This window comes from Ictidomys tridecemlineatus, chromosome 4 (genome assembly GCF_052094955.1).
Source record: "Ictidomys tridecemlineatus isolate mIctTri1 chromosome 4, mIctTri1.hap1, whole genome shotgun sequence".
NCBI lineage: Eukaryota > Metazoa > Chordata > Mammalia > Rodentia > Sciuridae > Ictidomys > Ictidomys tridecemlineatus.
In genome coordinates this window covers 57,781,448-57,805,189 of record NC_135480.1, presented here as the reverse complement: position 1 = coordinate 57,805,189, position 23,742 = coordinate 57,781,448, and the positions used below count along the sequence as shown (strand labels likewise).

Sequence of the window (23,742 nt, the reverse complement as noted above, 5' to 3'; positions counted from 1 at the left end):
CATATACATTTTTGCATATACATTATATAAATTGTATCTGTGAAATAAGGTGATTTGTAGTAGGTCTTAATGAATTGATTTTACTTTATTTGGTTTTTTTGAAACACCTCAATGTTTATTGCAGCTCAATTCACAATAGCTAAACTATGGAACCAACCTAGGTGTCCTTCAATAGATGAATGGAGAAAGAAAATGTGGTGTATATATTCAATGGAACATTTTTCAGCTTTTTAAAAATTGCTTATATTTTTAAATACATGACAATGGGATTCATCACAATTCTTACTACATATATAGAACACAATTTTTTATATGTCTGTTTGTATATAAAATGTGTTCACACCAATTCATATCTTCATACATGTACTTTGTATAATAATGTCCATCACATTCCACCATTATTGCTAATCCCATGCCCCCTCCCTGCCCTTCCCACCCAAATACACACCAATATATACACACACCAATATAATAATTCCTAAAGTCTATTATGATATCACATTTATTGATTCATTAATCTGCTCATTAATTCTCAAATGATATTTATCATCTTCTAAGTATACCATACCATGTCAAATGTGGCAAACATAAATAATATGCAATATGTTTAAATATTATAGTTGTGTTTTTATGGGTGATTCAAAACTATAAATAGATAATCATGATACAATTATATTCAAATAACAACAGATATAGATTCCATCAGTCTATATATTCCTTTCTACAAGCCTTCCAATTTCCTAGTTACATGATGTTATGGTGAACTGAAGTGTGGTCCGCTATCTTCTCCAAAAGAGCTGAGTTTTCCTATAAAAGGGATTCCTGACATGGTGGGAAAGAGGGTGAGGTCACAGCATCAAAGAAAGAACTGCAAAATCACAAAGCAAAAGAATGTTAGTGTGATGTGAATAGGAAATGAGAAATAACAACTGAAGAGAACTCTGATCTGGCAGAATACCAGCAATGTTTCTGGTATAAGAACATTTGTCTTTTTCCATTAGAAGTTGTTCTTGATCACCTACTTGCCATTTTTATATATTCCTGCATGATTCTAACATTTTATTTTAACACAAGTAAAGAGCTTTAAGCAATACTCTTATTAAAATATTCATCTTATGTTTCTTTGCTATTTCCAGTATAAGTTGCCTTCTCATTGTCACTCTTCAGTGCAAAACAGGGAAGTAGGGAAAGAATAGCAAATGAGAAACAATGAGCTATGTCTGGTTTGTCCACCAGCCTAAGTAATATAAACTATCTTCTTTTGATGTCTGAAAGTTTATTCAAAGTAGACATTTCAACTAATAATATGTACAGGTGTACATCATATATGAACAAGGCCAAAGAGGAGGCACTGTAAAAGAAGGGGGTTTGAATCAACATTCACATTGAAGTATGAAATTCCCAGTAACCTTTTGTTACTCAATTCTAAGACACTCATTGCCATTTCATTATTTCAATAATTTGCATATTGGTGGCTACTTTGTAATAATAATTGGAAGTGTTTTGGAAATACCTGTGAACAGTGCTAATTAAGAATGTCTATAAAGAAGCAAATGGGTCAGAGAAGAGCACCCAAAATTGATCCTCTCAATGATGCTCACTCATCCACAGTCTTGATAGAGCTTTCCAAAGCCCTTTATTAAGACTGAGTGAGTTGTCAAAGATAAGTAGATTATAATATGAACTTTAAAACAAAAGTCTGAATTCATAGTGAAAAATAAGCAGACAATTGTGTAATAAGTAACTCTAAAACAAATTTATGAAAGTAAGTGATGAGAAGATAGGATTATACTTAAAGAGAAATAAATACATTTTTCTAATTAAACATATTTAATAATGTAACTTCACTCATTTTAAGGACAAATTAGGATGTCATTGGGGCTAAGAAGAAAATACTCACCAGGTCTACATCTGCATTGCATCCTCTGTTAGTTCTTTCATTCTAATCTGCAATATTTTAAAAAATTGTGCATCTAATTTTTACTCTTAAAATTTGATATCTTCAAAACAGAAGGAAAAGCATATGGTAACATTTGGTAAGAATGCATATTGTACATCCATTTTAAATTTTTGCACTAAAATATTGTCAAATATTTATATTAAAGAATTATATTTATATTAAAGATTAAGTAGAAAATGGTTTGGTGTTAATATTTATATTAAAGATTAAGTAGAAAATGGTTTGGTGTTAGTAAGTAATTTATGAAAGCAGTTATATAAATGCATATATTTTGTGCTTTAAAAAATTATGCTCATTGACTGAAGCATGATTATAAGGACTTCAAGAACCATATGTTCAAGTAGATCAAGTAGGTGTAAATTACTATAAAATATGGTTAATGAAATTTAAAGATCATTGGGGCTGCTAAACTACATTATGGCCTTTTATAATTGTTTGGCTTTAGAAAGATGTTTAAAATTTTGATACATCAGTGTCCTTAGTATAAAGTGGGTCTACTTTGCTTCATACAAGTTTACCAAAATTTAAAAGAGCCTATTGGTATTTTATAAAGTCTAATGTACCTGAATAAAAAAGAACTCATTAACATATGTCCTATAATATAAGATCCTAAAGAAGAAGTCAACATGCATGAAAGCTTCTAACAAATATAAATATTAGGTCTGGAAGCAACCAACTTATTAGCAAAGCCAAATCTCACAGTCAGGCAATGATCTAATAATGTCCACACTGTTGTAATTCAATGACTTTCTACTTGAAGGTCATGAACAAAATACTGATATAGTCTATTCCTCACTTATGAAAAGAAGGAAAAAAATTTGAGCTGCATTATGGAATTTTAGGGATGAGACTGAGAATGTTACACTTATCACAGTTTCACTTTTGTAAGAAAAGTTAACTGAGTGTCAATGTCAGAACCGGAATGATAAAGACACAGAATCAATGGTAAAGAAGCATTATCCTGGGTGAGGCAATTTCCAACACTCTCACACTGACAGTTAGGTATGTAACATTCAGCTTTTTCCCCTCTTACTAAAGGATGTTCCAGGATCTCAGAGATTCCAACAGCTCTCAGTTCCAGGTCTCTGAGTTCATACTGATGGGATTCCCTGGCATCCACAGCTGGCAGCACTGGCTCTCACTTCCCCTGGCTCTGCTTAATTCTATTTTCACTTCCTCTACCTCTTAGCCCTTGGGGCCAACATCCTGATCCTGACTACCATCTACCAAGAGGCAAGTCTGCATCAGCCCATGTACCATTTCCTGGGCATTCTGGCTGTGGTGGACATGGGCCTGGCTACCACTATCATGCCCAATATTTTGGCCATCTTATGGTTTAATGCTAAGGCCATCAGCCTCCCTGAGTGCTTTGCTCAGATGCATGCCATCCATTGTTTTGTGGCCATGGAGTCAGGCATCTTTGTCTGCATGGCTATAGATAGGTATGTAGCCATTTGCCGACCACTGAGACATCCATCAATAGTTACTGACTCTTTTGTGATGAAAGCAACCTTGTTCATGGCAGTTAGAAACTGTCTAAGTCCAATTTCAGTGCCCATCTTAGCTGCTCAGAAAAATTACTGTCTTCATAATCAAATTGAGCACTGTTTTTGTACTAATCTTGGAGTCACTAGCCTCTCCTGTGATGACAGGAAAATCAACAGTATCAATCAGATATTTTTGGCTTGGCTGATTATGGGAAGTGATCTGTGTTTGATTATTGTATCATATGCTTTGATTCTTCAGTCTGTATTGAAGCTCAACTTCAAAGAAGCTGCATCCAAGGCCTTGAGTACCTGCACTTCCCACTTCATCTTAATTCTATTCTTCTACACTGTCATTGTTGTTATTTCCATCACTCATAGTGCAGGAATGGAACTTCCCCTCATCCCAGTTCTACTCAATGTGCTACACAATGTTATCCCTCCTGCTCTCAATCCCATGGTATATGCCATCAAGTACAAGGAGCTCAGGCAGAGATTATGCAAGGTACTTAGGCTGAACATCAAGTGCAACTAACATGGAGGAAATACTCAGTCTTTTTATTTTTTATATACTCACCCTTTACATTTATCAGTGAGTGTGACTGTGAAAAGTAAATAATATTGGCACTGTGGCAAGTTTTCATTTATCACAAGTAATTATGGTAACAATCATAATTGGAGAACAATACATGGGGAAATTTTATTTGAAATCTTTGTGCATCAAGAAAAAAATCTTCAAGACAATAAATAACATAATGCTGCTATTTGTTTCAAGGAATCTAAGGGAGAGATATATAGAATTTTATACTTTTCATTATGTTTCATGGCTGCTATAAGTAGAACTTCCAGAGGATGATGAATAGATGTTGTTTGATCAAGTACTTACCAATATTTATCATTAAAGTTGACAGTTTAGTCTTTTTTTAATCTAATTAATGATAGGGTTGAAATTATTTTTGCATTTTTTATTTGCCTTGTTATATGTTCTTATTTTTAATTAATTTATTTTTATTAGTGCATTATTGTTATATGCAATACTGGGGTTTATATGAACATAATCATGCATGCATGCAATATAATTGGTTTCACTTCAGTCCCCTGTACTTCTTTTTTCTCTTTTCACTTTGATCCTTCTGTCCTCTTTCTTCTACTCTACTGGTATTCCTTGTACTCATTTATAGTTTTTTTTTTTCTGAAATTGGTGCTTTACAGATACACCAAAAGGTGAAATTCACTAATGGTATATATGTACACAGCATAGTTTGGTCAATTTCATTCCACCATTCTTCTCTTTTCCTGTTACCTCCCTGTCACCTGCAATAATACTCCACAATATCCTTTCTCTTTCCATGGAATTCTGAACACTGTTTTTCCTTAGTTTGATCTAACATCTTTACATCAAAGAAAATATTCAACCCTTGACTTTTTGAGTCTGGCTTAGCATAATCTTTCCCAATTTGATCCATTTACCAGAAAATGCCATAATTTCATTTTACTTTATTACTGAGTGTAACTCCACTACATTATCTTTATCCCTTCATCTGTTGAAGGGCACCTGTTTATCTGTTGATCATTGCCCAACTTGGCTGTTGGAAATGGCTTTTATAAAAATCAGTGTTCCTGAATCACTATAGAATGCTACTTTTAGTTTCTATGGATAAATACCAAGGAGTGGCTATAAGTGGGTCATATAGTGGTTCCATTTCTAGTCTTTGAGCATTCTCCTCCTACTTCCAAAATGTTTGTGCTAGTTTGAAGTCCCATCGACAGCATGCCACTTTTTCCCCCATATCCTTAACATCATTTATTATTATTTGTATTTTTGATGGTTGCCATTTTAACTGGAATGAGATGAGTTCTTAATGTAGTTTTGCATTTCCTTGGTTGTAAGAGATGTTGAATATTTTTTCATGTATATGTTGGTCTTTTGTATATCTGCTTTTAAGATACATCTGCTTATTTCCTTGGATGATTTATTAATTGAGTTATTTGTTTTCTTGGTGTAAAGTTTTTTAAAGATATATATATATATATACACACACACACTCTAAATTTTAATCCTTTGTCAGAGGAGCAGCTGGCAAAGATATCCCAGTCTGTAGGCTATCTACTCATAGTCTTGTTTCCTTTGCTGTGGAAAAGATTTTTCAATTGATGCTCTCCCACTTTTTGATTTTTGGTTTTATTTCTTGTACTTTAGAGGCTTGATAAGGAAGTCAGTGCCTTTGCCAATATGTTGAAATGCTGAAATGGCATTTTTCCCTAGAAATGGCCGAGTTTCTGGTCTAATTCCTAGACCTTTGATCCACTGGAGTGGAATTGTGCAGGGGGAAAGACAGGGATGTAGTTTCAATCTTCCACTTTTTTTCCTATTCACTATGATATCTGCATTGGTTTGTCCTATATAACCTTTATAATGTTAAGGTAAGTTCTTCTATCACTACTCTCTCCACTGTTTTTGACATGGATGAATCCATGATTTTTGTCATATGCTTTTCCTGGATCTATGGAGAGGACCATATAATTCTTATTCTTAATTCTATTCATGTGGTGAACTACATTTTTCAATTCAGTTATGTTGAAGAAATCTTGCATCTTTGGAATGAAACCCATTTGGTCATTGTGATCATCTTAATGTTTTTTAATGCAATTTGCCAAAGTTTTATTAAGAATTATTGCATTTATGTTTATCAGAGATGTTGGACTATAGTTTTATTTCCTTGATGTGTCTTTGTCTGATTTTGGTATCAATATAATACTGCCTTTATAGAGTAAATTTGGAAGTGTCCCCTCCCTTCTATCCCATGGAATCATCTGAGGAGTATTGACATGAGTTCTTCCCTAAAAGTCTGATTGAAATTAGCTGAATTAGAATCCATCCAGTTCTGGGCTTTCTTTGTTGGAAGGCTTTTAATTGTTGTTTCAATCTCATTGCTTGATATTGGTCTGTTTAAGCTGTCTACATCTTCATGATTCAATGTGGGTAGATGTTATGTTATCCAGAAATTTGTCTCTATCTTCACGTTTTCCAGTTTACTGGAGTGTAAATATTCAAAATAGTTTCTAAAGATCCTCTGAATTTTACAAGTGTCTGCATTAACATTTTGTGTTTCTTCTCTAATTTTGTTGATTTGTGTCTTCTCTCTCTCTTTCTTTTGATTGGTTTGGCTAAGGGTTTATCAATTTTGTTTATCTTGTCAAAGAACCATTTCTTTGTTGCATTGTTCCTTTATGTCTTTTTTATTCTCAATTTCATTAATTTCAGCTCTGAAATTCATTAATTCCTGTGTTCTTCTGATTTTAGAATTAGTTTGTTCTTCTCTAAGGCCTTGAGGTATAAATTTAATTTATTTGCAACCTTTCTATATCTTAATCTTTACATATTATTAAGTAGGAACTTAATGTTATAAACTTTTAAAATGTAGTTTGCCCCATTTGATTTAATAGTACCTCAAGTCTCATTTGTTTCAAAGAATTTTTTTATGTCTCCCCTGATTTCTTCTGTGATCTATTTCTCAAGAAGAAGAACACTTAATCTCCAAGTGTTAAGATAGTTTTTTAAATAAGTCTTTTTAGTTGTTGATGGACACAATATCTTTATTTTATTTATTGATTTTTATGTGGTGCTGAGGATCAAACCCAGTTCCTCATACATGCAAGGCAAGTTCTCTAACACTGAGGCACAACCCTAGCCCCAAGACAGTTTTTATTTTTATCTTGTTGATTTCTAATTCCATTACATCATAATATGATGAGATGCAAGAAATTAGCTCAAATTTTTTATTTGCTAAGACTTTTTTGCATCTTAAAATATTAAAAAGAGTCCCATATTCTGCTGAGAAGAAAGTGAACTTGGTTGTCAATTTTTAATGAGCAAAGAATTTGAATACAACTTTCTCTAAGAAAATGTACAAATCACCAAGGAATACCTGTAAATATAATTAGCATCATTAGTCATTAAATATTAGGCAAAGTCAAGTCAAATTATAATAATGTATAATTATACCTGCTAAAATAGTTATCATTAAAAATTAGAAACAGCAAGTGTTTATAGACATATAGATATATTCCTATTGATATGTTAAGTAGTAGAACAGCTGTGAAAAAAATGTTTGGCAATTACTCAGGCAGTTAAAAACAATGGGAAAAAAACCCAGCACTTTGTTCCTCGGTATAGACCAAGCATAATGGAAAGCAACTATTATAACAAAAACTTGTTCTTTTCTTTTATTGGTTCTTTTTAGTTATACATAATCGTGGAATTCATTTTGACAAAATTGTAAAAGCATGGAATATAATTTTTTTCTAATTTAGTCCCCAGTATTTTATCGTTGCCTCCTCTTATCCCTCCCACAGTTCCCTTCCCTCTGCTCTAATAATCTTTCTGCTATTTACTTACAGTTTTTTAAGAATTACTGTCATGTATGTAATGGTGAGATTCACTATGATATATTCACACACCTACACAGGAAAGTTAGGTCAGATTTGTTTCAATGTTCATTCTTTATTCTATCCTTCCTTCCTCACCATCAATCCCTTTGTCTACTTCATAGATCCTTGTTCTAATTTTTACCCTCATTCTTTATTTTGGATAACCTTCCACAAAATTCTGCATACATTTTTATAATAACACTATTAGTTCAAAAGTGGAAAAAACCTACATGAATTAACAAAATTAAGTGGATCTACCATTAGAAGGCATGAAAAGAGCAATGAATTAATCTTTCAATCAAAATCACTTCAACATAATGCCATATTTATACTGTAAATTCAATTTGAATACTTTTGACATAAGGCATAGATTTTCTTTATCTTAAAATATTATTTAATATTAATTATTATTATTTGATAATAATAATCCATTATTCACAAGAGCCAGGAAGTAGAAACAACCAAAATAAGACTCCATTAATTTAATGGTTATTGACTTAAAATTTGTAATGTAATTATGCCTCTCACATGGTGATGTTTTAAATATGTAGCTTTCCAAAGACACAGTACAAGTAGCATGGAAGATTTTTGAGATCTACAGAACTAAATCAAAAATATCCATTAATCCTCATAACCACACAGAGAATTTCAGGTCTACATCTAGATCCTATCTGGTTCACACAGAGATGTGGACTTTTATCAAACTTCAGTGAGGGAATTAGACTAGAAAAAAACAAGTATCAGTAACAGCTAAATAGAGACCATGGGTCCCTATTAGCAACACACTGTGTTTAACTTGCTAGTTATCATAAGGTAGTGGATAAAATAAAAAAAGTTTCTTCAATGTATGTTTTTGGTACCTTTGTCAAATATAAGATAACTGTATTTATGTGGATTTCTCTCTGTATCCTCTATTCTGTATCATTGGTCAACATGTCTGTTTTGGTGCCAATACCAGGTAATATATGTTAATCCAGATATCTAGAGCCAACTGAATTTTTACAAAACTCTTAAGAATATGCATTAGAGAAAGTATAGTCTTTTCAAGAAATGGGGCTAGATAAATTGGGTATCCATGTGTGGAAGAATAAAAATTAGAGCCCCATCTCTTACCAGTTCTAAAAATCAATTTGAAATAAATTAAAGACTTAAATGTAAGACACAAAATAATGAAGGTACTAGAAGAAAATGTACAGGAAATTCACTTAGAACATTGGAATGGGAGTGGATTTTTTTTTTAAATAAGACTCCAAAAGTATATCAAAGAAACACTTGGGCTACCAAATATATTGCAACATTACTCATAATAGCCAACAGTAAAATGATGAATTGATTAAAAAAAGTCATACATACATGCAATAGAATACTCTTCCATCATAAAAAAGAACAAAAATCTGTCGTATGTATAAATAGCATTAACTAGAGATAATTATGCTAAGTAAAAAAACCAGGCACAGAAAAATGAATGCTGTATGATTTTATTCATAAATAGAAATAAAAAAGAAAGGAAACCGTAGTGACTTTAACTTGTTGAAAACAACAAAAGATAACAAGTACTGGCAAGGATATAGGGAGAAAAAGAATAACTATACACTGTTAAGGGGAACATAAATTAGTAAAGCCATTATGGAAACAAACTCTCCTTAAAATATTGGTAACACTACCAAGATGTTTGGATCTCATTTAGAAATAAAAAAATGAAATCAAAGAGGTATGCAAATCAGTAGATAAATGACAGGTAGATATAGATATGTAGATATAAAGAAATTCAATGAATACAGAAACTTTTCCTAAAATATTGCCAACATCAGTCACCAGGGTCAGTAGATTTCAGCTGGAAGTTCAAAAATAAAATTGAAGAAATATTTAGGTAGGTAGATAGAGATGGAGATAGAAATATATTTGAAGCCAAAAAAAATTATTAAATATATCAAAACTTAATATATCAAGTTCAAATGGATATTAAAGGATAGTTAACCTTTTATTTTTGAATCTAGTATATTAATATTTTCAACTAATTTTATATATTGTTTGATGTCTCTTTGAAATAACATGTTTTTGAATACTTTTGTTTATAATATTAACAAAAATAATATTGTTTATACTGATATGTAAATAAATGTTTACTATGTAAAAAAAAGTTCCTCAAAATATTGAAAATATAACTATCATGTGATCCAGCAATTTCTTTGCTGAGAATATATCTAAAGGAAATAAAGTCAATATCTCAAAGAGAGGTACACATCATTGTATTCATAGTAGCATTATTCACAAGAGCCGAGAAGTGGAAACAACTCAAATATTCATTGAAAGATGAATGGATAAAGAAAATGTGGTATATGTGCACAAGGAAATATTACTCAGCATTTAAAAAGGAGGAAATTGTACTTTTTGTAACAGCATAGATAAACCTGGAGGATGTAGTAAGTGAAATAAACCAGGTACAAAAAAACAAATACTGTACAATCTCTTATATATAAATATTAAAATGTTTATAGTATATTATGAAATAATATGAGAGTTATAAAAATTATTACCAGCATAACCATAGTTTACAGAAGAATGTAAGTCTTTTTTTGGATTTTTATTTTAATTTTCCCACTTGGTCTATCTCCACTTTCAAATGGAATTTAAAAATTCCTTTCTCAGCAATGAGCTTCTGACTCATGTCTAGGTGAGGTGCTTGGTGATATGTTTTTATTGCATCTACCATGTAGCAGGCAATAATTTTGGAATTTGAAATACCTTGGTAAATAAATCGGGTAAAGATCCTGATTTCATGGCATTAATAACCTAAACTTGGTCTTAGTCAAAAGGCTAAGAAGCGATCATGGCAGTAATCATCTATATAGTAGGGTTGGTGGGGGGACACCCAATAAAAGTCTTGAAAGCAACATGCTCCATGAAAAACACAAGAGCAGGATAGAGAGCACACGTTTTCTCTTGCAATTATGTGCACTTGAGTCAAATATTGTGTGGGACCCTTAAGAATCTGAAGGCAGTTCTGTATTTTCATAAGTCATTCTCTCACACGAGAATGAATACTCTTCAGTCATAAAGAAGTACAAAAGAGAATCTCTTCACCCAGGGTAGGGTCACCATAAGGGACTTCTCATTATCCCAGTCATAAAAAGAAAATTATGCTACAAACTTTTAATTCCTTAGAAAACGATGTAGTATATTGCAGTTGTTAAAAATAAAGACGCTGGGTCCAGGTGGCCTGGATGTAAATCCAAGTTCTGCCACTTGCTGGCTATATGACTTTCATTGTCCAGCCTCCCTGTGCCTCAGTAAGCTTGCCTGTAGAAAGGACGTGAAATAGTGCCATCCTCACACTTGTTTTAAGAACAAATGTGCATACAATGCTTAGAAAAATATCTGAAAAATAAGGGCCATATATGTTTGTTGTTGTTATAATCTTGAAACCATGTTCTTATGAAAATGCTCAACACCTTCAAAAAAAAGTAGAGGAAGACAAGGAATCTACACTGTACCCAGGAACACCCTTTGAAGAACTCAGGCTGGTTCACCAAAGAAGGAAGTAGAACTGAGAAAATACAGTCTATATGGAAGAGAGAAGAAAGCAGGGAGGCAGACAGGCCTTCAGAGACAGAGGTTATGGTGTAGATATGAACAGTCCAGGAAAGTGACCAATGGACAGCAGCTGCTCAAGGCTAAGGGCCATTCTAGGGCCCCTGTGGCCTCTCAGTGCTGATGGAGGAGCAGCACCTGATGCTCCTGGTGTCCTGCCCAGGCTCACAAGCAATGCACCTCCCAGCAGGGCTTCTACCTTTCAGACCCATCTTTTTGTCTTCCTCTTTCTCTTTTGCTTCTGAAGACATTTATCTGCCCAAACTTGATATTGTTTGTTTAACCTTAACATTTTACACAAAATATATGAAAATATTTTATTGTGTTAAATAATCCCATTTTCTCTTTCTTTTAATACTCATGTATAATTCAAGATTCATTTCAAATCCTACCTTCCCTGTAAAGAATTTATTTACTAACTCTAATTGATATTGATGATCCTATTCTCAGTTTCCATGATTTTTGAAAATCTGTTGCACTATTCGCTATTTTTAAAAAATAGCAAACAAAACTTGTTACATTGTCTGGTAGCCATTCCAAGCATTTTTTATCCTCTATTAGAGTAGAATTCACTAGAGTTTTTGTAATCATTTATATTTCACAGTACATAACATAAAGCCAGGTACCTAGAGGGTACCCAGAAAAACTTGTTTGTTCATATTGACAAAATGTTTGTGAAAACTCAATGCAAGCTTAACCATGGAAATCTAATTGTCCACTGACTGTACAATTGGAAAGATTTCTCCTGCGACTGTGATGTTCAGAATGAGACAGAGTAGAAACTAATAAGTCATAAAAAAGCAAAACTTGTCCAAAACCATGCTACATGCTTTTACTTTTTTAAAAAATTACATATTAGAGCATGTAATTGGCCAGATGCATCTTTGTTGTTGTTTTTTTTCCTCACTTGAAAAAAAATGGAGGTTGAGACTTAAATTAAGTAGTCTGTTAAAGTCTAGGCACTAGATATTAAAAGACAGAGTATTTAAACTTTGGGACTAACTAGATATTAAACTCATGTTATATCTCCTCAAACTCTTTCCTACTAACTTTTTGGTTCCTCCACATTTCATCCATAATGATCTATCCTCCTTTTTTCACATGTGTTTCCTCTCATGTATCCTGGTCCAACATCTAGATTCTACACACTAAGGCCTGAGACTGAATTATTTTCAACTCTGCCTCTCTTTCATTAAATTCAAGGCATGACAAATATTACTATCAGTGTCTCAAAATTAATGAATGAGTGAAGGAGTGAATTAATTAATAGGTATACTAATAATAACACATTTGCCTCCTTGATATTTAACAAGACAACTATATCCTTTAGATACATTTTAAATAAAGGTTGCAAAATGATTACATAGGACAAAATAGAACACTTAGAAATTTTTGTATGAAACAGAATTTTTTCAAAAATAGTGAACAAAACTCAGAGGTTTTATAAAACATCAAATCTTGGTTGCCTTAAAAATTATTAGAAAATATTGCAACCCTGGACCCTTATGGCCCCATGGCAAAAATGCATTTGATCTGCATAGAATTTGTTCCTAGTGGAGAGGATGTGCTTGCTCACATTAGTCTAGCCTCCTTCTTCTCCATACAATGTGTGGATACATCAGGCTTACCTTTTGACTTTTATTAACTTTCTAGTGTCACTAAACATATGATTATATAAAAATTCATAACAAACATACTCTTTATTGGGAATAAGTATTTTACCTTTTTAATTCTACATTCTGTATTTTGGCAGATATTTACAAACAATAAACATTTAAAAATATACACTTGCAAAGACTTCAGAAAATCTATGTTTTAGAATGATTTAATATTTCATTTTCACCTTTTATGAATTCTTCTCCACTATTTTCTCTCCATCCCAAACAATGCATTGTGTGATTTGCTTGTCTTAAGTGAGGCCAGTCTTGTCTCCAAATAGGAATTTGATGACTCCTTCACGAATCTGCTTTGTCTTGACTCCATAAACAATTGGGTTCATGGTAGGAGGCAACAGCAGATAAAGGTTGGCCACAATGATGTGTATGTGGTGGGGAATATTGTGGCCTCCAAATCGATGAGTGAAGAAAGTGAAAAAAGCAGGTACATAAGTGATCACAATGGCACATATATGAGATGTGCAGGTGCTAAAGGCTTTGTGACGAGCATCTGCTGATGACAGGCTCACTACAGCCCGCAAAATCATAGTGTAAGATGCAGAGATACAACAGATATCAAAGACACCAATCAGGAGGGCAACCATCAGACCATAGATAGCATTTACCTTAACGTTGCCACAGGACACCTTGGCCACAGACATGTGGTCGCAGTAGGTGTGGGGGATGAGGTGGCCCTGGCAATAGGGCAGGCGTTTGGTGAGGAAAGTGAATGGGATGATGAGCATCACACTCCTTAAGAAAGTGGCAAGACCAGCCTTGGCGATGACAGGGTTGGTGAGGATGGTGGTATAGCGTAAGGGGTAGCAGATGGCTACATAGCGGTCCAGGGCCATGAGCATGAGCACCCCAGACTCCATCCCAGTCAACATGTGGACAAAAAACATCTGGACCAGGCAGGCATTAAAGTCTATCTTCTTGAGGTTGAACCAGAATATACACAGCATGTTGGGCACAGTGGTGGTGCACAAGGTGACATCAGTGGAGGCGAGCAGGGCCAGGAAGTAGTACATGGGTCGGTGCAGGGCCTCCTCATGACTAATGAGGCAGATGAGTCCCACATTCCCCACAAGAGCAATGATGTACATGAGGCAGAATGGCAGGGAGATCCAGGTGTGCGAAGCTTCCAGCCCAGGAACACCATTCAAGATAAAGAATCCTGGTGTCAGGCTGGAACTGTTGGCTCCAGACATAATGGCTGACAGGAAGAGAGCATTTTAGACTCTTTAACTGTGACAATTCCCTGGGCCAGAAAGGAAACCAAAGGTAAGTAGAGAGCATGAAAACATCTTTTACTAAATTATTTATTTTATTTATTTTTTTACTCTGTGAATTCTTTTTTTTAAGTTTGTTCTTTTTATATATACATGATAGGAGAATGTATTTTGACATATATAAATGGATTATAATTTATTCTAATTTAGGATCCCACTTTTGGATAGTACCATGATTTGGAGTGTCTTTAGTGGTTACCTGTGTGATTTCAATAAGAACTTTGCAATGAGAATCTATCAGATTCCCCTGGAGTCACTCTGTCTAGTTTCATCTTCCACCTGTTTCTAACTGCACATAGCGTATGATATGAATGCGTTGTTTAACCACATTATGCCTCAGTTTTCTCCATCTAAATGAGATCATTGCATTGTTGTCATGATTATTTATCAGGATTATTTAATAATTTAATTTTATATTATGTGCTAAAACTTTGAATAGTGCAGAGTGAATACTTAATACATATAAGTAATAATCACAACTGCTATTATTGTCACTTCTGGGTCAGTTTAGAGCATCCAAAGAGATCAAGCTTACATTGGATAATAAGTGTAGATTCAAATAAACCTACTCACCCTCTGTAAACTCAAGTGCCATTGTATATTTTGAGTTAAAAGGATACTTTGAATTTTGAAAATATCAGCTATATCAAGAGATTGGCAAGTCAATAATAGAAAATACATGCATTAATATGACAGGAGATTTAAACATGTGCCTGAGTTTTAGATAGAAAAAAATATAAACATAAATGTCTTTTAAGATCTGGAATCAGATCCAGGAAAATATCATTCAACTAAATCCCTTCAAAGATCTTCCTACTTCTAAGGTAACTAATCCTGTGTCTATTGGAATCCCCAAGAATAGAACTGGTCTGTACACAATGCTGCCTGTGTCTCTGTTTTCAAGTAGCTAGAAGCCACCAGAGCTACAAGACTGGAGAAAAGACAGGATATCAGGAGAGTGGGGTTTTTAGGCTTTTCACTGCTGGTTTGTAAAGCTGGTCAGCCATCACAGACTCATCCAAGCATCAATAATATCAATAAATCTCAAACCATACTCATTAGTTTACAAAGAGACCCACAAACTCAGAGCCAGTTTATCCTTCCCCCTCCTCAGTTCATAAATATTTGTGTACAACTTCCCTCACAATGACACTCAAGGATTCACATGGATTCTGCTGTTAGGGAAACTAATTATAAAATTAGAATATATACAAAAGAAGAAAAAGTAGATGACTAAGTGTCTGCTTTCAGAAAATATGAGATCTGATTTTTTGCTTGCTTACTATGGAGACATGGGCACCCCAGACTCCCTGGGCTAAATCTTGTTTCCAACACTTACTAACTGGATCAACTTGAGCAAGTTGCATATTTCGCCTTGCAAGTATATTCATAATTCTCAAAGGATACTAATAATAATATATACCATAGACATGTTAGAATGGCTAAATGATACTTTTTTCAGCAGTGCTTGGAATGTGGACATCAGCACATGTTATCTAATTTTAAAATTGTCAGAATATATGATGAGGACTACACTCTTTGCTTAACAGGTATTTATTGATTGTTTCCAACATTTGTGGCACCTTTCTAGTTTCTAGGGATATACTAATCAACCAAGTCAAATCTCTTCCACTCAGGCTGCTAATATTTCAATCTAAATATCACAAATTTGTTATAACCATCATTTTATACATGAGGAGATGGAGATGCAAGGTTAATCAAAATATCTATCCTCATAAAAGCTTAAAACTGGTAAAGGCAAAGTTTAATCAAATTAAAATTTGACTTTAAAGCCACTTGTCTAATCAGACTCCATCTGTTATAATTATTTACCGATCCTAAACACTGAAGAACATTTGCATAAGCTGAACATAACTAGACTAAACAACTCATGGTGACACAGAAAGAAACTGATTTTCAATTACAGGAGAGAAAAAAAAATCTATTTTTATTGGTGCATAATAGTTATACATAATAGTGGAATTCATTGTGGTATATTCACATGCACAAATATTTCTTAATTGTATCTTAAGGAAGAGGTAGAACAAATGTGAGAAGTTATAGTTACAGCAAGTCAAAGTTACAGCAAGTCAATCCTTAGAAAAGGGAGATCTGTGAAGAGAGAGAATGTATCTGTGTCATTGCTGAATTCTCCTCCCTGGACTTGTTCATACAGATGCTATATGACACCCATTTGCAGAGGGAGGGGGTCATGTGGGAGGATTTCTCTATTGAAGCTTCTTTTAACAAGTGCTCTCAATACTTTCTTGGATTCATGTCTGATACTGGTTCACTTTCCACTCCCCCCCCACACAAAAAATTCCTACTGAAAGCAATTCTGAGTGTAGTGATGCAATAATTAAGGCAAAAGATTTTGTTTTCCTTTTATTGCAATACACTATTGCACATATTTTGCTATCTCCAGTGAATTATTACTTAGGTTTTAAATTTATTTCACAACTCCAGAAAACCTTTCCTTTCTTATTCCCCAAAGAAATGGTAATGTATTAGGGTGAGAGCAAAAAAAATAAATACTGAATTTGCCATGAACCACATATCACACACTTGTGTTTCTGGCCTAGATGTTTTCATTTGTTGAAAATATGAGTTTTGGGAATCAACCTAACTCACCTCAGTGTTAGCAAAGACCAGACTGGTGTGCATGCCTGAGAGTTCTGAGCACCAGGAGTCCCACAGCAGTCAGGTTCTGCCTCTTCTGAGTATCATTGCACCTTTTGAAGATTATCCAGACTCTAATGTGTTTACCTGCTTGGGTCTCTGCAGTTCAGTGTCTCAGGAGGTTCTGGTTCAAAGGAAAAGATCCTTTGGGACTTTTGAGACAATTTCTGCATATTTCAGCATTTTAAGCAAGGAGAAAACTATAGAAAAAAATGTGTTGAAGTTGTTTATCTTCTCCCTGAACTTCTGACCAAGGGTCTGATGGTCCCAGGAAACGCTTTTCATTTATATTGATCACAATATTATGGTCACCACAGCTCACCACTCACCATATACATACATATGTATGTGTATGTATATACATGGCACATTAACATACACATAAAAATGTATAGATACCTAATTCATAAAGATTTATGAAATAAAAATTATACATTTCATATGAGTATCAGAGGAGTGTGCTCTGTCTAATAATGCTTTGTCTTGAGTTTCTCAAGTTGATGAATACATAAATGTGTACAAATAAGCATATGTATGTTAATGTGTTTATTTTGGAGGGCAAAAATTTTGGCAAAAGAGTTCTAAATATATTTTGTTTACATTTTTCTCCCTGAGTTTTCCTTTTTATATTTTATTTTAAAGAAGACTGATTCTGAAGGGACTGAAAACCTAATTTGAATGATTTTTCTCACTCCCGTTGATGAATATATAAAGATGTCTTTAAGTTTTAAGATTTATTTAAGTTTTAATTCAAAGTATATCACAACCCTGCCCCAAGGGAATAAATCTACTAAATTGATAGTGTAAGTATACACTGTTGTAACTATTAAATATATTGATGTATATGTAACTTAATAAGAAATTGCAAGAACTTGAGTAATTTCTTGTTAAGTTTTAATACACTAACCTTATTACCTAGAACTTTCATTCTTAGGTTTTTAGTGAAAACATTTGTTCACACAACACATATATGTATGTTCCAACAGCAAAAGTAGTGTTATAAATGGAACAGGAATGAGTAGTGACTTCATGGAATGAAGATCACACGGTTAATAGCAGCCTCTAATGAGACCCTAAGCAACTTAGTGAGAACCTGCCACAAATAAAAAAAAATTTAGAAAGGGCTGGGGTGAGACTCAGTGCCAAAGTGTCCCTAGGATCAATCCCTGGCACCAAAGAAAGGTATAAATAAATAAATAAATAGATAGATAGATAGAAAAACCACAAGATAGTGGAGTAGGGAGGGGGAGCATGGGAGGATTAGATGAATTCTAGATAGGGAAGAGGGGTGGGAGGGAAAGATAGGGGGCGGAGAATTAGGAAGGGTGGTGGAATGTGATGGACATCATTATACAAAGTACATGTTTGCAGACTCGAATTGGGTGTCAACATACTTTATATATAAAGAGAGAGATAAAAAATTGTGGTATATATGTGTAATAAGAATTGAAATACAAAAAAGTACATGTATAAAGGCATGAATTGGCGTGAACATACTCTATATACAAAGATATGTAAAATTGTACTCTATATGTGTAGTAAGAATTGTAATGCATTCTGTGTCGTGTATTTTAAAAACTAAAATCAATACAACTAAAACAGCAAAAGGAAAACCAGAAGCTATTGGCATACTTAAGGCATATAAAATATATAGTAAGCATTGTAGTTAGTGAAATATTAAAGGCATTTATCCAGATATCAGATCAAATCTCCGGTTCCAGCTATCAATTCTTCTATTTAGTATTCTAGTGAAATTCCATCTAATGAAAGAATGCAATAATGGAAAGGATTGAACACAAATAATTAAAGGTGATTTTTGCAGAATGATTATAAATACAGAGAAGTTAAATGAAATATGCAAATTATTAGCACTAACTCATTATCTTAAGAATGTCATTAAAAACAAATGTCATTGGTAAACAAAAATGTGCTTTATCAATGATCTACTAATAGATTAAACATTTACAATTAAAAACTGAGGTCATTTGCAATAGTTTTAAATATCTAGAATTTAATTTAATTAAGAATGTGAAAAATCTTTACTGAAAGCTTTATAAAAAACCCTTCCACAGATTAGAAGACTGATATGGTACAAAGATAAGTTCATTCCAATGTAATATATAAACTTAGTGAAATGTCAAAATTCCAGAAATTATTATTATTTTTAATGAGGAACAGATATTAACATTTATTATGAAAAACAAAAGCAACAATAATTTACTCAATATGTTTAGACCCAGAACAACTAAAAATAAACCCCACAAAATTGTGGCTGAAGAACATTCAACTGTGAAATACAAAAATTTAGCTTTTTTTTTTTTTTTAATAAGCATGTAGTGTATCTCCTGTTGTTGTGGTTGTTTGGTTTCACTTGTCTTCTGTTTCTGGGAAAATTGCTGTTTTTTAAAAGGAAAAAAAACAATATTTGAGTACTTTATTGACTAATGAGGTATACTATAAAAGTATAATAACCAAGATAGTCCAATCTTAAAATGAAATATACACATTGAGCAAAAGGGAGTGTCCAGAAACAAATCGATGCTTATGTGAACACTCAGTATAAGCAAGGTGGCATCGATAAGTGGAAAAAGGTAAATGATCATAACAAATGGTGATGAGTCAGTGGCTACCATATGAGAAAAGTAAGTTCTTAGTCCTGAATCTTAGCATTAACAATAGTCATAGCATAGTTTATTGTTTTGTTGTTGTTGTTGTTGTGTTGTGTTAAGGATCAAATCCAGGGCCTTCCATGTGCTAGGCAAGTATGCTCCCACTGATGTACATCTCCAGCCCCAAACATATTTTGTTGTGATTTTTAATTAGAATGATAAAATAAACCTAAGGAGATGACATATAATTTTATGTTCAAGATTGTAGCATCGTAAAACTTTTCTTAAAAATAGGACAAAAGTTGAGAATACTTAATTTTTATTTTTCATGGTTTTAAATAAACAAAATTGGTGTAAAAATTATAAAACATCTTGTAAATTAAAATACATTTTCTATTTTCCAACCAATTTTATTGACTATAAATAATAGAAGAGTATATTTAAGATCACCAGTAGTATGTACATGAATGTTTGTTAGAGCAGTTTTTCTTTATGTAATATCAAAAAGCAACAATAATAAAAATAATGTGATAAATCAAGAATTTTGTGAATCCAAACACAAAATTATAAGATAATAAATATGTAAGAAAATCTATGCCAACCTATGTAACTAATAAAGATGCCTAATAGTAAATAATGAAATAATAATAATTAACAATGAAATCTTACATATTAAAAGAAGTTCAATAGAGAAATGGATGAGTTTTAAGTTGCTACTCAAGAAAAATAAATTATTTAGTATATAAAAATTTATTAGGGCTGCGGTTGTGGTAGAGAGCTTTCCTACCATGAGTGAGGCACTGGATTCTATCATTGTCACCACATAAAACAATAAATAAAGTAAAGGTATTGTGTCCATCTACAACTAAAATTTTTTTAAAAACTTATGAAATTTTCCACCTTCTTGGTCATCAAGGAAGTGCAAATTAAATGCATGGATTTTATAAAACTGATAATACTAAGAGTGGGGAATGGTATGGGTAACAGTAGAACTTTCACATAGTTGGTGAGAATTTCAATGAATACAGCTGTCTTGGAATACAGCTGACACAATATACCAATAGTGAACTAAAATGCTCTAATACATTCTTGGACATTAAACCAAAGAAATATGTAAACATGTGTTCCAGAAAACACATACAATGATATTTGTAGCAGTATTATTCAATGATTCCACAAAAATATCTCTCAAGAGTATAATGAATAAATTTATACAATACAATACCTGTATTCAGGAATTGATGATATGCTACATTCATAAATAAATTTAGGAATGAAAGTGATAAAACTAATGTTTCTAAGAACAGCATGGATAATTTTAAGTACAATTATTAACACTTCAAATTTCAAAACAAATCACCTCACTCTTTTCTAGTTTGGTTTGTCAAATATGAATCTACCTTTCCTAGCCTCTTTTCTTCTTCTCTTCTACATCTTTTGACATTTCGTTTTCTTTTCACTTATTCTTTTCATCATTCCGTTCTTTTATTTATTTATTTATTTATTTATTTATTTATTTATTTATTTATTTATTGTTGGTTGTTCAAAACATTACATAGTTCTTGACATATCATATTTCACACTTTGATTCAAGTGGGTTATGAACTCCCATTTTTACCCCGTATACAGATTGCAGCATCACATCAGTTACACTTCCATTGATTTACATATTGCCATATTACTGTCTGTTGTATTCTGCTGCCTTTCCTATCCTCTACTATCCCCCCTCCCCTCCCCTCCGCTCCCCTCTACTCTCTCTCTACCCCCTTTACTGTAATTCATTTCTCCCCCTTGTATTATTTTTCCCTTTCCCCTCACTTCCTCTTGTAATTTTGTATAACCCTGAGGGTCTCCTTCCATTTCCATGCTCTCGCTTTCCCTCCCACCTCTCATCCCTGTTTAATGTTAGTCTTCTTCTCATGCTCTTCTTCCCTAGTCTGTTCTTAGTTACTCTCCTTATATCAAAGAAGACAGGTATCACTTTTATTTTCTTTATGTTTAAACCATTGTTTTCTTTTTTTATGTGGACTGAATTTTCTTTTTATTATTATTGCAATGCATGTTTTTAGACTATCTATACACATTTCTTGAAATGCTTTTCTTTTCTATGCTGACTTTCTTTAAACTGGAACACATGTATCAGTATTGATTTTTGTTTTATTATGTTTTTTATGAGTTTGAATATTATTTATGCTTCAGTCCTTGTAAATTAAATTTTCTTTAGTAACAGCAAAAACTTTCATGCTACCTCTTCCCTGTCATTTCTTTTTTCTAAACATTTTTACCTTATTGTCTTTATCCATGGCATCATAAATCAGTTTTCCATGTATGTGTTCACTATTTCTAACTTATTCTGCAATCATAGATGTTAATGCTTTTATTATGTTTTTACTTTTGTAATTAAACTCTTTCTTGTTTATCTTTGTTTGATCTCATTCTTTTATATATTAATCTTATTCTGGTAATACTAAATAGTTCTGCCATTTTTTTCATCTTTTACAGAGATCAAGTGAAATTTCATGCATTTTTAAAAGACTCACTAAGTACTCTGTAATCTTGAAGTAAATAAGTTGTGCACCTGATAATCGTTTTGCTCTGCCACCTGCTATTTTTTTTGCTCTTTTTTTTTCTAGGACAATTTCATAGGCTTGATATAAGCATTGCTACTTGTGGAGGTACTTATTTCTCTTTGTATTCCTCTTTAGCCAGAGTTACATCTGTCTATTCAAGGTGTTTTTCAAGAAAAACGGATAATTGAACTTTTTTTTTTCTTTTTCTTTTTTGCAGTACTGGGGATTTACCCGAGGATCTCACACATACCAGGCAAGTGCTTTACCAGTGAAATACCTTTATTTTTATTCTGACTTTCCTTTCATTCCCTCTCCTACCTGAACATAAAGGGGAGAGCAATGTATATGTTACCAATCAACAGTCAGTCTCTAGCAACATTTGATTAGTGTTTCTCTTTTTTTCAGAGAGCTTTCTCCTATTTGTGAGGCTTCATGTCCTTTGGCCCACAAACTGTATAAGGTCTAATTCCCAGAAGTTCTTTAAATCTGGCTCCATTATACCACTCTCCACCTATGATAATTATTAATGAAGACATGAGACTAAATATGTTACTGTGTCCTTAATTATTTCTCCCTCTCAATACTGACTGCCTATCTTACTATGTTTTTACAGTTTCCCACACAATGCTGAATGTAGGCTTATATAAATGTACATTCCACAACTACCAGCAATGGTACAAGGTTTGGATTGATTATAATTCACAAAACTAAAAACATTTTGCCTCAGCTAGATTGACTTCGTCTTATAGAAGAATGTAGGCCTGGAAATCATAATAAACAACATCTTCAGGCTTGGTAGGGGCTCTTGTTAGGCCAACATTTGTACAGGATCTTCATCATATGGACTCTTAAATATCAACACCTCTTTGAAGTCAGATTTCATGTGTGAGTTTCTATTGTGCTGGCTGGTCTTGAAAAAGATCATTGCTATGAAAATACCTTGGCATCTACTTTCCTAGATAACTTAATTTTATTTTGAAAAAAAATCTATTCAAATCAGTTAATATGTATTTTATCTGTTAATAGTGAAAGGGAAAGTGTTTGTATTTAGGAGATATTTTTACAAGTTGCTCATGGCATTCTGGGTATAATTGGAGTTGTTTCTGGACTTACAGGGCAAAGAAGAGCACATATGTGGAGAAGAATCGTTGTTCACAGCACTATTGTATCACTGTATTGTAACTCAGGGAAGAACAATAATCCAGATCTCCAGCATCTAGCTGGAGCTTGATTGGAGCATGTAAACAATAAAGATGCAATGTGAAGATGTTAGCTGAACCTTGAATGAAGGCACAGGATAGACACACATCAGTACAGGTGGCCAACCAGGAAACAGGAATCTGCTCCTCAACAGCAATGACCCCAGCTTAACATGATGAATTGTTTTGCCATCTCCTATATTTCTTAAATTTCTCTGTATTTTATTTTCCCTCTTATATGTTCACTACCCTGATTCCCTCTTACTCTTCTT

The 23,742-nt window shown here is 33.1% G+C and overlaps 1 protein-coding gene and 1 pseudogene across 1 annotated transcript; one reads left to right on the top strand and one right to left on the bottom strand.

Moving 5' to 3' along the window:
* The first annotated feature begins 891 nt into the window (after positions 1-891).
* LOC144376674 (olfactory receptor 56B2-like) lies at positions 892-3,979 on the top strand (annotated as a pseudogene).
* A 9,396-nt stretch (positions 3,980-13,375) lies between these two features.
* Positions 13,376-14,332, bottom strand: LOC144376822 (olfactory receptor 52N2). The gene has a single exon (XM_078045096.1). It carries the CDS (start codon positions 14,330-14,332, stop codon positions 13,376-13,378), a length of 957 nt encoding a protein of 318 aa, XP_077901222.1.
* Between the last annotated feature and the right edge of the window lie 9,410 nt (positions 14,333-23,742).

Coding starts and splice junctions, on each gene's coding strand:
- LOC144376822 (XM_078045096.1), bottom strand. CDS start 14,332: ATGTCTGGAGCCAACAGTTCCAGCCTGACACCAGGATTCTTTATCTTG.